The sequence below is a fragment of the Orbicella franksi genome, chromosome 10 (assembly GCF_964199315.1).
Source record: "Orbicella franksi chromosome 10, jaOrbFran1.1, whole genome shotgun sequence".
NCBI classification, from domain to species: Eukaryota; Metazoa; Cnidaria; class Anthozoa; order Scleractinia; family Merulinidae; genus Orbicella; species Orbicella franksi.
Window position 1 is genome coordinate 16,882,754 of NC_138154.1, and position 12,485 is coordinate 16,895,238.

Below are 12,485 nucleotides of genomic sequence, written 5' to 3' on the forward strand. Positions count from 1 at the left end.
AAACGGAAACAGAACAACATCGATCAACATCGAGATTCTCCTTAGCTTTTTCATACATTTTCTCTTATCTTCTTTGGAGAATTTGGTTTTAAATAAGTCGAGTAGTTAAGTTTTGTTTAGTTGTTTTTGTTTGATCGGGGTTCTTTGATGGTTTTTCTTATGTTTTTTTCTTCTTTTTCTATTTTCATGAAATCTACCTGAAATTGTCATGGAAAGGTGAATTGAAATTAGGATCTTGAATTACACAGGCTTGACCGAGGGACCGATGAAGAATTCAGAATAATCATTTGCAGACAAACTTGTTTCCATGAAGGAAGGGTAGCCCTCATCGGTAGCAGTCGTTTCCTATCCGAGTGTGCTAGAGGATCATAATTAATTATCAAAGCCTGGCTGTCTGGCAGAACAAAAATTGCTCTCCGCCCCGGTAGAATTTTTAGTTGCTTTTCCATTGTGTGTCTATGATACACTTCAACAAGTTCTCAAAGAGAGAAAATTCGCCTGATACAAATGAATAATTTCAAGAGAGGTAAAGGTAAAGTCTGCATGCGAGCCAAGTGGCCCGTCAGGCCGGAGCTTATCCCGGTTTCTGTAGCATGAAGCGACTAGGAGTATTTCTACTCCCCCCTGGATGGGATGCTAGTCCATCGCAGGGTTACCCCCAGCATTAAGTTCGCCGGTACCCATTTATACACCTGGGTGGAGAGAGGCACTGTGAGAGTTAAGTGTCTTGCCCAAGAACACAACACAATGTCCCTGGCCAGGGCTCGAACCCGGACCGCTCGATCCGGAGACGAGCGCACTAACCATGAGGCCACCATATTAATTTTCCCCGTGACTGCAATTAGTTGGTATTGGAACCACTATCATTCTAACAGGTATTCAAAGACGCCACTAGGAAGGCTGATTTAGATGTCAGAGGCACTTGCAGATATATCTAAAGCGGGAACACCCGAAAAATGGGAGGAGGCAATTAATCAGAGACCTTTTTTTTTTTCAAAAAAACTGGGTGGGTCGAGTGATAGAAAACCAAACATTTTATTAGGATGGCCTTATTATTGAGATTGCCTAATTCTGTTAAATAATCAGAATAATCATTGACTGTTGCAATTAACTGCACTGCACTACTTACCAAGAAAGGCACGTAACAAACGCAAAACAATACAACTATCACAAACGTCAGCCGAGCGAAGCCCCCTTGCTGTTTGTTAACCTTCTGAATACTTGCCCCTCTCTGTTGCTGTTCAGACAGTAAACTACTCACTCTTCTTTTCTTCTTAATAAAACACAAAATAGTGACGCAAAAGTACAACAGCGCCACAGTCACTAAACTTCCTTCGACCACAGTGGCGTAAAGAAGAATTTTACCTCTAGGCTCGTCTGGCGAGAGGTCGAGAGCACAATACAATCCTTTACTGTATAAACGAAACTTTCCAAAGCCCGTAACGGGCAAGATTAAATGTAAACAAGGCCATATCAGCCCAAGTACTAATGCCTTCTGAACTCTTTCACATGTTACTTGATTCCTGTAGAAGAGAGGCCTTGTTACGGCGAGAAAACGAAGAAGGCACATCACAAATACGATGAGAAACGACCAGCTCAAGAAAGTTGTAGAGATGAACGCTGTTATAGAGCAAAGAACTTTGCCCCCAGTCCAGGCACAGTTTGCGTACGAAATGATAGAAAATGGCAGCGTCGATAAAGGGATAACAAAGTCGCTAACAACCAGGGTCCGAACGACAAGATGATATTTGTTTTCTTCCAGGCCAGGGAGCTTCCATATTGCAACTGCTGCGACGAGATTAGCAAGGAGTGACATGAATTGAATAGTTGCCATTGAAATTAGTTCAGCGAAGTTTTCGCATAACTTCGGCGAAGAAGCTGTGGGGTTAACTGTTGAATTCATTTGATATGTTCCACGCTGAGCAGGTGTCTGTGATGAACTTCTGTCCAGGATAAATGAGAATTAAACGATCATTGATTACCCGAGGGATTGGAATTGTTTAAAAACACGTTCTACGCTTTCATTTGTCAGTCTGAACCAAAGTAACAGGAAATTGTGTTAAGAGATACAACTGAAGTTTACGAAAACTATCTCCGTTTCATTTTCAAACTACGCAATTTATATTTCTGTGTTTACCCGCGTCCTAATTACTCATGTTTCTGTGTTTTTTCCTTGAACAGAAATAAAAAAAGCTTTTGTGACTTATTTGTTTAAGCCATCCGCCTGTTTCCCGGGCCAACACCTATTTTGACCGGTTGCGCGTGGGGGTCAAAATTGACACAGATTAGATTATAAAAAAAATCTCCCCGCTTACCCTTTGCACGGATAAGTCTGATCGCACGAATTAAAGGAAAAAAGTTTCCAAAACTTGTTCTGGATTTCTAATGGTTCTAAAAGTAGTTTTAAATGGAGATTTCAACTTAAGCAAACATCTTTGTGAAAAATGACAAGCTTGTTAATAATTGTTTTCATCAGTGAAAGGCTCCTGTGTTTATGCTAAACAGAAAATCGACTTGTATCATTTCAAGTAGAAACCCGAGCTTACAGCTGTATAAATTTTCTGTTATTGTCGCAAAAAGATGAAAAGAAAAGGCTCAACGGTCATTACGTAAAGAATTTATCACGACAAACTAGTAACTTGGAAATAAATTTAAAGATAAAAGGGAAACAAATTCGGCATTTGTATTTGAACAAAAGACTAAGTGACATTTCTCTTTGTTTTGCGTCAGCCCAAGAGTTCGCGCCTATCAGCTCGGTTAAGCCAGAAATGTTACTCAAGAGCTCTCACCCTAAGAACTGCGTCCACCCAATACGAAAGAGTATTGCTCAATTTTAACACCCGAATCTAATTGCGTTTCTCGGTATCGCTTTGACCAGGCGCGCCAAAATTAAGTGTGTCTGCAAGCTGTGTTGTTATAAGTCTATGACCGCCAATTCATGAATATATACAACTGAAGAAAAATATAATTGAAAAACTCTGCACTTTTATCTGACTTGTCCAGTTCAAGTGCAAAAAGTGCTAGGCGCAATCCAAATCAAAGGTCATAAAAGAAATGAATTCTTGAGTTGAAAACAACATTCATAAGCTGAATTGAAAAAGTTAAATGATTCATCAGTCCTTGCTGAATCGGCCATATCTTCTTTATCAAACCTTACTACACGAAGCATATCAGCAAAATATTTAAGTACTCCTTTATGGAATGAACCGTGCAATTAAGCAATAATGGTTGAAAAAAATCAAGGTGTTGAAAAAAATTAACAAGCGCACCAGACAGAAAGGCTGAGATTGTTTGGTGACAATTTCTCGAAAACATCATTCAAATTCTAACAAAGTTAGTAACATTACGACAGCTGTTTTGCTTTTCTCTTCCCGTTCTCATATCTTAAGCTTCTATTTTCTCTTAAAATTATCCAGGACGCTAGCGAAATCAGTCACACCCACGGACATTAAACGCTCGCCTGCCGGCTCACTTGTGACTAAGAAGAAACGACAATGGACAGAATATACTTTTCTAGTTTGCCATTTATCGATTTGATTTCCTTTTTTTTCAATTACAAGGGAATATATATATATCCCGTTCAAACCTGATTTTTTTGCAGGCTTTAATTTCACAACTGCTTAAGTTGTGTCTATAATTGCGATAAAACTTTGAATCTCGCGGGAAAGTAGTCCAGCTGGCCTTTTGTCAAAATAAATCGCGCGCGAAAATATTCCCAGTCACGTGATACAAACATGGCGGCTCCGATGGGCCCTAACACTCGTCGTTATCAAAGAATTCGATGGACGGTGTTTATTTCGCTATTTTTTGGTTATTCCTCTTATTACTTCTCCAGAAAATCATACACTTTTGCTATTCCAGCTTTGCTACGGGATCTAAAGTTAAAAAAGAACGAGCTTGGAGTTATAACAAGTGGCTTTTCGGCGATGTATGGCGTAGGTAAATTTACCGGAGGGCTTTTGTCGGACACGTTGAGTCCTAGGACGATGTTTACGGCGGGAATGTTACTAACTGGTGTTATAAACATTACAATTGGTTTCACTGGTAACGTATGGCTGTTAACATTTCTTTGGAGTGTCAATGGTTTAGCGCAAGGTTGTGGTTGGCCGCCATGTACGAAGTTACTACGAGAATGGTTTTCCCCATACGAGGTAGCCTTGTATTTTTTATTTTTTAAGTAAGTAATTCTTATATCCTTTTTATATGTGTAAGTTTAACATTGACAATGTGAGGAATGTTCGAGATATTTACCGTTTTCCCCCGGGAATAAATCCTCGATACATTGCGTGACACCGCCAGTTTCTGTAGACTCTCAAGTTTCATGGAATATTTAAATTACGTACATTACTCTAAGCTAGCATTTGCAATCGCGTGCTCGTTTCGCGTGCTCGTTTATTGTAAACAAACTCTGTGCGACTAATTCGAGTATTTCCCCTGATTAATAAAGTAGTCTTATGGAACTTGCCTTCAGAGTACTTTTCCACCAATTCCAAACAATAAAATTTCAACCGGATAAAGACTGAGCTATCTCAGTCGCGACTGGAACTAATCAACAAGTGCAATCAAAATGTGGCTGTTCCCACGGTTATCATCCCAAAGCCAAGTTGTGTTAATAAACAAGGACAATTCCCTTAGATTTCAATAAATTAATGCTACCATCGAAGCGTTTAAATTTGCCAAAATCTAACACTTAGAGCACATAGTAGCGAAGCGTATGGCGACTGAGTGGAAAGAAGTCAAAGAAAAATCCATCTGAAAGACAAGCTCACATGGCCTGCTCACACTCACATGTTCATCGCATGTCTTATCACATGTCTTAGCATTATACGGTACCAGTTTACTGGCCGTGACATGCCCGTGCAAAAATCAAGCGGGGTGGCCATTTTGGTTTCCTTACAGGAATGTGGGTTTTTTTGGCCTATAACAGTGCACAGGGAAACCAACTCTGGAAAGCCACGGGTCAAAATTAGGTTTGCGTTCCACTTCGTCGAACGCAAAAACAATAGCCTGCATTTGGCACGAAAATTTGCTCAGATATTTGTCTGCAGACATTATCTGTTTGGAGAAGTGAACTGTGAGCTTCAAGTAACAGTTAATCTCCAAGGACAAATATTCAAGCTTTTATATGGCAAAGTAGTCTTGAGGTAAATTGGAGCACTCTGATTGGTTCTTTCTTGGTTGGGATTTTGGCATACGGACCATTTATAGTCATGCATTTTTTTAATTTTGAATGTCAGCAAATTCAAAATAAGTGCCACATAGTAAAGTGCTTACTAACCTAGCTTTCTTGAGTCGCACTGGAAAAAAATTGGCCCTCAGTCCTTTTTGCACAGATGTCGCTGCGCTTGGTTTGTACTGCCACAACATTGACCCAATATTCCTCAGTGGAGCCCTCATGCTCGGTTAGTTAGAGGTTAATTTTTATAAGTCAAATGGAGGCTATTGTGTTTATAATCCTTCAAATATTTTTCATAACACATGGGATCTTTGAGAATTGGGGAGTATCACTTGGACATTCCCGGTTTTAGCTGGGGCATATTCAGTCATGTAATGCAGTGAGACCAATCGCGTACAGGCGAAAAGACATATTCAGTTTTGGGTGGCAGTAACTGCAGTGAAGTGGAGGACTGAGGTTATAATGCATAGTATTTTTTTAACTAGAGAAAAGAAATGTCATGCTAATTGCATGTGCTTTAACGCAGCCATGTTTTCTATCTTAGTTCTTCTTCAGTGTTTGGGCTTGAAACTAAAAAAGTGTATACCCCTTTTAATTTCAGCTTGGTACTCTTTGGAGCCTTCTCACAGCTGGATGTAACCTAGCAACCAGTATATCTCCTGTAGTAACAACATTTCTGACTACAAACTATGGCTGGTCGGCAGGATTTATCACTCCTGGCTTCAGCACAGCTGTTATGTCTGTCTTAGTTTATTGCGTTATTTGCAACTCTCCGTCAGAGATAGGACTGGATGAATTTAACCAAAGAACTGCAAAATCATCAAGAACTGAACACAAAACAGCAATGACTAAGAGAGAGCAGATAGCAGCATTGTTACTGAGCCCATTTTTGTGGATTTTAAGTGTTGGATATCTTTTGACGTTATTTGTAAAAACAGGAGTTGGCGAGTGGACACAACTATTCTTGATGCAGACAGTAGGAAAATCACAATATGACAGTGAGTGTACTAATAAATGTGGGCAGTTTTTTAAGCTAAATCAGTATATAATTTCTGCCTTTCATTAAGTAAAAATACTCTAAAATTCCAATAATTCCCTCGCAGAAAATGCTCGTTAAATCTCGGATGTAAACTCCTTCGTAAATATAATCATTTCAATGTCTATAAAAAAAGATACAACTTTTTCGAATCATGAGCCTACATATATAATTGTTACAAACATCTTTACACCCTGTACATTTGTAACCTTTATTTCAGCTTGACAGCTACATGTTTGAGGAAAAGAAAATAACGATAAAGTACAGTTAAGTTCAAATCCTGATACTGAGTGAATTCATGCCTTAACTTATACAGTTGTAAAGCTGTCGTTGTAAAGGAAAATGGTTTGCAGTCTTGAAAGGGAGGCTTTTGAGTGTTCACGCATAGATATGTCAGGCTGTCTAGAATGAAAACTCCTGTTTGTCATGAAGAGGCTGTGGCTATGGAGAGGTGTTAGTTAGTGGAGAGCTAGACTGTAGACCCAGTACATTAATTATTGTCTATCTATTGATTATTCTACAAGCCATTTGTTTTGTGGCCTTGCAACTTACAGATTGTTTTTCATTCCTTAGGTAGCATTGCAATGAGCTTTTTAGAAATTGGTGGACTTTTTGGCAGTATAACTTCTGGTTATGTTACAGACAAGTTGGTGCAAAAGGTAGGGAGTGCATCATTTACTTTAGGGACCAACCATTTAATTGCTTTAGGAGAAAAGAGACTGGGTCTAGTTGGCCTTTTTGAGGAGCTGGAAGGATATGGTCTTGCCAACCAAGTGAGCCAGCCAAGCATACTGGAGAATAAGGGAGGCTTTAATATGTCACTCATGCTCAAAATAGCGCATTTCCGTATTCCTACATGTTACCTTCTATTTAAAGAAGTGACCATAAAATTTTATGAATTTGCTTATTGATTCTTGATTGTCCTACGTATTGTTAACTTTGTCCATCTGATAAACAGAAGTTGTAGTAATCATATTCATGGAAAGTTTGGTGAGCAGAGGTGGCACAGTAGTAAGAGTGCTTGTCCCCGACCAATATGGCCTGGGTTCAGATCCCACAACTGGTGTCATAAAAGAATTATTATCTGGGTTGAGATTGTTGTTGATTCCCATTGTGGCACCACAGTTTGTTCAACAACAACAACAATGCTTTATTTACTCTTGACACTTATTACACATTTGCAGAGAAAATTGCAATAACTTAGGGAAAAGATATGTGTTTAAAGTCGAGCCAGGGGCATAAATAATCAACCTTGCGGTTTTCAAGTTATTCCCCTGCCTTTTACATGCAAAACAAAGTAAGACTAAGGGAATGAATGAGATGAGTAAATAAAGTGCAAACACAGGGAGACAGACCAAACTATATGAGCAGTGGATATTCGAACGAATTGAATGCTCAAAATGTTAGTTACTTCGTGCTATGTTTGAGTTGTTCAGGGAAGAGATATAGCTTAATTCTCCAATACTCAAGTTTCCAAGGGAAACCAATATTTCTAAATATTCTAATTTGATTTGGAAGAAATGGTCAAATAGCCACTCCATGTACATATCTGTTGGACTCAAGCTGCTAATTCCCAGGTATTTGTTTGACTTACCCACGTAAAGTAGGGGTTTACCTCGCACAATTTTTACACCATGCTCTTGTCTTTCTTAAGGACCAAACAATCAGAATACAATATCAAAACAGATTACTAACATGGCTTGTCATTTGTTTTTTGTAGTATGGAACATCAACGGTGTCAAGTCCCAGAATTCCTCCCATGATTTTGTTTGCATTTATTCAGCTAGCATGTGTGTATCTCTTACATACAGCTGTGACGTCAACTACATCTTTGGTATGGAAAGTTTTCTTTTAGTCTTTGTGTGTGTTTTGAATAAATTTATGAAAAGTGAAGTAAAATAAGGAAATTATTTCACTTTCATTTTTTGTCATTACAGTGGAACCCTGTTAATATTGTCACCAACTGGCCACAAAGATCTGGCCATATTAATGAGGTGGTCGTATTAACAGGGCACTGGCTGTATTGGTGCATTCCACTCTATTCTAGTACAGTTGTGATATTAAATTGGCCCAGCCTTTACTAGGGGAACAAAATTGTTAAATTGCATTTGATAGAATGGCTGAATTACACTAGAAACACTTTCAATTTAGACTACAATTTCTTGCAAACCAGGGTCTTGTAGTCCTTAGATGTATTCTGTTCCTTTGCAGTGGTTTATCTCAGCATTGATATTTGGCATAGGGTTTTCACTCTACACAGCCATTAACTTGTATGGAGTGTTAGCCATGGAAAATGGTCCCCCAGGACTGTCTGGAACATCCCATGCTATCGTTGCCCTAGCAGCAAACGGTAAGACTTTATTGAAGGTACCTTATTCTTGTGCATGGGTTAGTGAAATTTAAATATTAGGGCTGGGGGCTGGGAAAGATTTATCTGCTCAGTGTTCTGATTGCACCACTTTTTCAAAGGCAAGGCAGGTTATATTGCACTAATTTCACTGAAAAAAACTAAAAGTAATCAAACTACTTTTGAAACAATCCTTTGTAGAAGATTATTGCTTGGAGGAAAGGGATGGAGGGGAGGCAAGAGTTAGAGGAATGAAATTAAGGCTCCCCAAAGATGACTTGAACAGGTTGTGACCAGTAATACACTGTAAATTGTGACCCTCCATACAAAAACACTTCTCGTGAAACAGGGCAATTTGGGTGAAACCTAGCCTGTGAACAGGCTCCAGCTAGAAGGGTCTGACCACGGCTGAAAGGACCAACAAGGAACTAGCTTAGAATGAAATGGCTGGGAGGGGGGATGGTGTCGCCCCATCCTTGACCAGAGAGCCTGTTCACTTGCTAGGTGAAACTGGGTTTCAAAAGGCTTTCGCACTCCTAAAACTGGGTTTTTACCTACCATCCATTTGTCTGGCTTTTCCTGTCCGAGCTGGCTGATCAACCACAGAGGTATTTCTGTAGCTTTGCCGAATTTTCTTCACAAGTGTCTTCCCCACATGCAGACATCTAGCTGTAACGCTCACGCTAAACCCCTGCACGAGTAAAAATGCCACTTGCGAAAGTAAACTTGAAGAATAACAAGCAACCACGTTGAATGAACTGGCTACACAGTGGCAGCCATAGTTTTGAAAACGAGAGCGGCGTTGATATATAAGGAAGGCATGATTGATGGAAGTGAATTACCAAATGTTCGTAAGAGTTTTGATTCGGGGGTCGCGTTTCAATGAAATTGGTAGTAAGTGCATTGTAAAAAAATTAATATGTTGGTTGTGTTGAAGGTTTCCACAGTCAACATGCTTGTATTTAGAAACCTGTCTTAAAATCCCTTTTCTTTTATGGTGGAAATGGCATCTATCCACCTTACAGGATTTGTATACTTTTAATAATGCCTTCTTTATTGATTCTTCCCATGAATCCAGTTGGTGCAACCCTTGCAGGAATTCCCCTGACGACAATCAGCAAGTCTTATGACTGGGGAGGTGTGTTTGTTGTCCTTGAACTGGCCTCTTTGTTCTGCGGCTGTTTGTTGATTGGAGCACGAAATGTCAGTAGGCACATGATTGATCCATCAAAGTTTGAATGAAGATTCTACACGAACAAAGAAACATGGCCTGAACATTCCACGTAATAATTACATTCTGAAACACTTTTCCAAGGTTTATCAAGTCTTTAGTCTAGAAATGAACAAGTTCAACATTAAATTAATTATTTAAATTAATTTAATTATTTTAACATTAAATTAATTTATTTAATGTTTAACTTGTTCATTTCTAAAGACTTGATAAACCTTGAAAGAGTGTTTCAGAACGTAATTATTCTTCACCATGTCGCCAGTTCCAACTGAAATATTCAAGACACAGTAATGAACATTTCATTTTCCTTGTTTCAAGATTTTTACATATTTGACAGGCATGTAAGTCGGTCTCCCTTATTGTGGAGGGCTGGTTGACTTAACGATGTTTAATTTCTTAAAGCCATTATATTTGTTAGCCTATTTTTAAAATCAGATTTTAAAATCCATAAAATAAACATTTAAAAATAAGAAGTTCAAAAAAAATAATAATAGAGTAAACGTATTTATAATTGTTTATTTATTATAAGTAGTCAGCCTCTTATTAATTCATGAAATTATCATGGCAATTCTAGTTGAATTTTAGTTGGGAATATTCATTATGCCCTGCTCAACTGGTGATAACATCTTGCTTCAACTTGATTCAACATTGTTGGTTGAAAATTGTAGAACATACAATCATGTACTTAATTGCCCTGTTAGACATGACTGTTGGATGAAAGTTGATTAAATTAAACTTTGTCCTACATGTTTCAACATTTGAAAACGTGTTTGGCTTTTTGCCTCAATTTTGTGTTTTGTGAAAATTAGTGTCTTCAAATCTTCTTCAAATTGAAGATAATACTGTGTTACAAAAGTGAAGCCTTGGAGCCAACTGGCTCATAGCTGCTAGAGCTTATCCTGGTTTCTGTAGCATGAAGCAGCTAGGAGTATTTTTACTCCCCAGGGTTGGGATGCTAGTCCATCACAGGTCACTCCCCCGCAATTTGTTAGGTTTCTCCAACAGTCAGCCGGTACCCATTTATACTCCTGGGTGGAGAGAGGCACTGTAAGAGTTAAGTGTCTTACCCAAGAACACAACAGTGTCCCCAGCCAGGGCTCGAACCCGAACCGCTCAATCCAGGGACGAGTGCACTAACCATGAGGCCACCACACCTCCACACACTGGTACAAGGGATTGAATTATTTATGCATGTGATGAGAGACATCTTTTTCAAGTTAAAAAAGAAACAGCACTGCCTTGTCACCGGGTATTAAGCTAAAACAAAAATCAGTATTGAGTAATGAACAATACAAAAGAACAGTTTCTTGAGTCAATTTTATTTAAAAATGCAATAGGAAGAGTAAGACTTAACTATACATGTAAATTGGAACATCTATTTTAATGCTGTGCTCTGCTGCTCAATAAAGTTGTCGCACCACTTGCTACCCAATCATGGGTTCAGCGTCAAATTAATGTCTGCTATTGTTTTGTTCAGTGATACATGTAGCTCTCTGTCCATCTTGTCTTTCCTGAGAAGAATTCCTGACTTAGTTTCTCACTGTGGACCCATACTCCAGGGTGTGATTGAAGTCACCATGACACAGCTACAGCTTTGTGTGGCTTGCTGCATGTGTCTCCACAAAAACAATATCATGCATTTAGCCATTTGTAAATGGTTAATTTCTGTTCATCAATTGTGGCCATAAAGTCATTTCCATTAGCAGCAAAGGGAAGAACATCCAATGTCTCCTTTCCTTGGTTTGGAAGTTTCTGTAGCTGGTTTCCATTGCTACCATTCCATATTAAAGTCTACATTAAAGAAACAAGTAATTGATGTTAGAAGACTTGCGGATGACAATAGAGTTGTCCAATGCAGTCACCTTCTTTACAAGTTCCCATGTCCACTGATGCCAGTTAGTACAGTCCTGGTCAAGTGTTTTCTTCTCCACAGTAGTGTTTGTTGGATTTTAGAATAGAAACTAATGCAATTTGAGAGCGGGAGAACAGGACACAGCAAAACTGCTTTGATGCAGCATTACTGCTTTAATGCTCATCAAAGCAGTTCATCCCTGGCTTTTTGCTGGCATGGTGGTAATTAAGACGAATTCCGCTCAAAGTTTGAGCAATAAGTGCAAAAATTATTTACTAAAAATCTACTCAAAGCACAGCAACTTTTGGAATACTATTATTTTAAAACAACTCACTTTAGTTCATTTCTCTAAGTGACCCAGTGATTAAATTCTCAAGCATTCTCGAGAAATTTTATGTAAAACCTCATAAGAATGCTTAAAGCGTGTCATTGTGCTTGAATGTTCTGCAGAAATCATATTAATTAAACAAAATTGCCTATCTTCATGCACAAAGTTGAGCTGAAGTCAACTTGTTTAGCTGCAAATAAATTGTTATTTTGCAGAGAGAAGGTAGCTATTCCAAAATAACTTGATTTGTTAAACTCTCCAAACATCTAAAACTCTCAAGGTAAAATTATTTTTCTAGGAAATATTTTGGTAACTTGGGACAGAAAAATATGACATCAAGGACTGTCACTGAGGACTGTAACCCATTACTGACACCTGTTGCACTTGAGTATATTGTATGCTTGACAGGCTGCTATAATTCACTCAAAAAGCAACAAATTTGTTATGGGTGTGAAGATCAAGGCAACCGGTGACTCAAACTTAGTTACAGCCCTTGATGTTACTATGTTGATAAA

The 12,485-nt window shown here is 38.6% G+C and overlaps 3 protein-coding genes across 6 annotated transcripts in view; 1 reads left to right on the forward strand and 2 right to left on the reverse strand.

The window, feature by feature from the left end:
* Positions 1–2,362, reverse strand: part of LOC145499825 (histamine H2 receptor-like) — a 116,540-nt gene extending 114,178 nt beyond the window's left edge. For all 3 annotated transcript variants that reach the window (XR_014050994.1, XR_014050995.1, XM_081479344.1), the window contains exon 1: positions 1,130–2,362. Coding sequence is in view for 1 of the 3 variants with exons in the window: in XM_081479344.1 (XP_081335470.1) it covers positions 1,130–1,903 (774 nt within the window). In the remaining 2 variants the exon portion in view is untranslated. The remainder of the gene's footprint in view (positions 1–1,129) is intronic.
* An 882-nt stretch (positions 2,363–3,244) lies between these two features.
* Positions 3,245–9,922, forward strand: LOC145499824 (glucose-6-phosphate exchanger SLC37A4-like). Its single transcript, XM_081479343.1, has 6 exons — positions 3,245–4,151; positions 5,778–6,174; positions 6,786–6,871; positions 7,933–8,046; positions 8,424–8,562; positions 9,638–9,922. The coding sequence occupies exons 1-6, from the start codon at positions 3,735–3,737 to the stop codon at positions 9,799–9,801; spliced, it is 1,317 nt and encodes a 438-aa protein (XP_081335469.1). The 5' UTR covers positions 3,245–3,734; the 3' UTR covers positions 9,802–9,922.
* A 1,166-nt stretch (positions 9,923–11,088) lies between these two features.
* The window catches only part of LOC145499822 (E3 ubiquitin-protein ligase rfwd3.L-like), a 93,319-nt gene continuing 91,922 nt past the window's right edge, over positions 11,089–12,485 (reverse strand). For both annotated transcript variants that reach the window (XM_081479340.1, XM_081479341.1), the window contains one exon: positions 11,089–11,581. In XM_081479340.1, coding sequence (XP_081335466.1) covers positions 11,423–11,581 — 159 coding nt within the window. In that variant the 3' untranslated portion in view covers positions 11,089–11,422. The remainder of the gene's footprint in view (positions 11,582–12,485) is intronic.

Coding starts and splice junctions, on each gene's coding strand:
- LOC145499824 (XM_081479343.1), top strand. CDS start 3,735: ATGGCGGCTCCGATGGGCCCTAACACTCGTCGTTATCAAAGAATTCGA. Junction 6,872..7,932: donor CAGACAAGTTGGTGCAAAAG/GTAGGGAGTGCA, acceptor TGTTTTTTGTAG/TATGGAACATCAACGGTGTC. Junction 8,563..9,637: donor CGTTGCCCTAGCAGCAAACG/GTAAGACTTTAT, acceptor CCATGAATCCAG/TTGGTGCAACCCTTGCAGGA.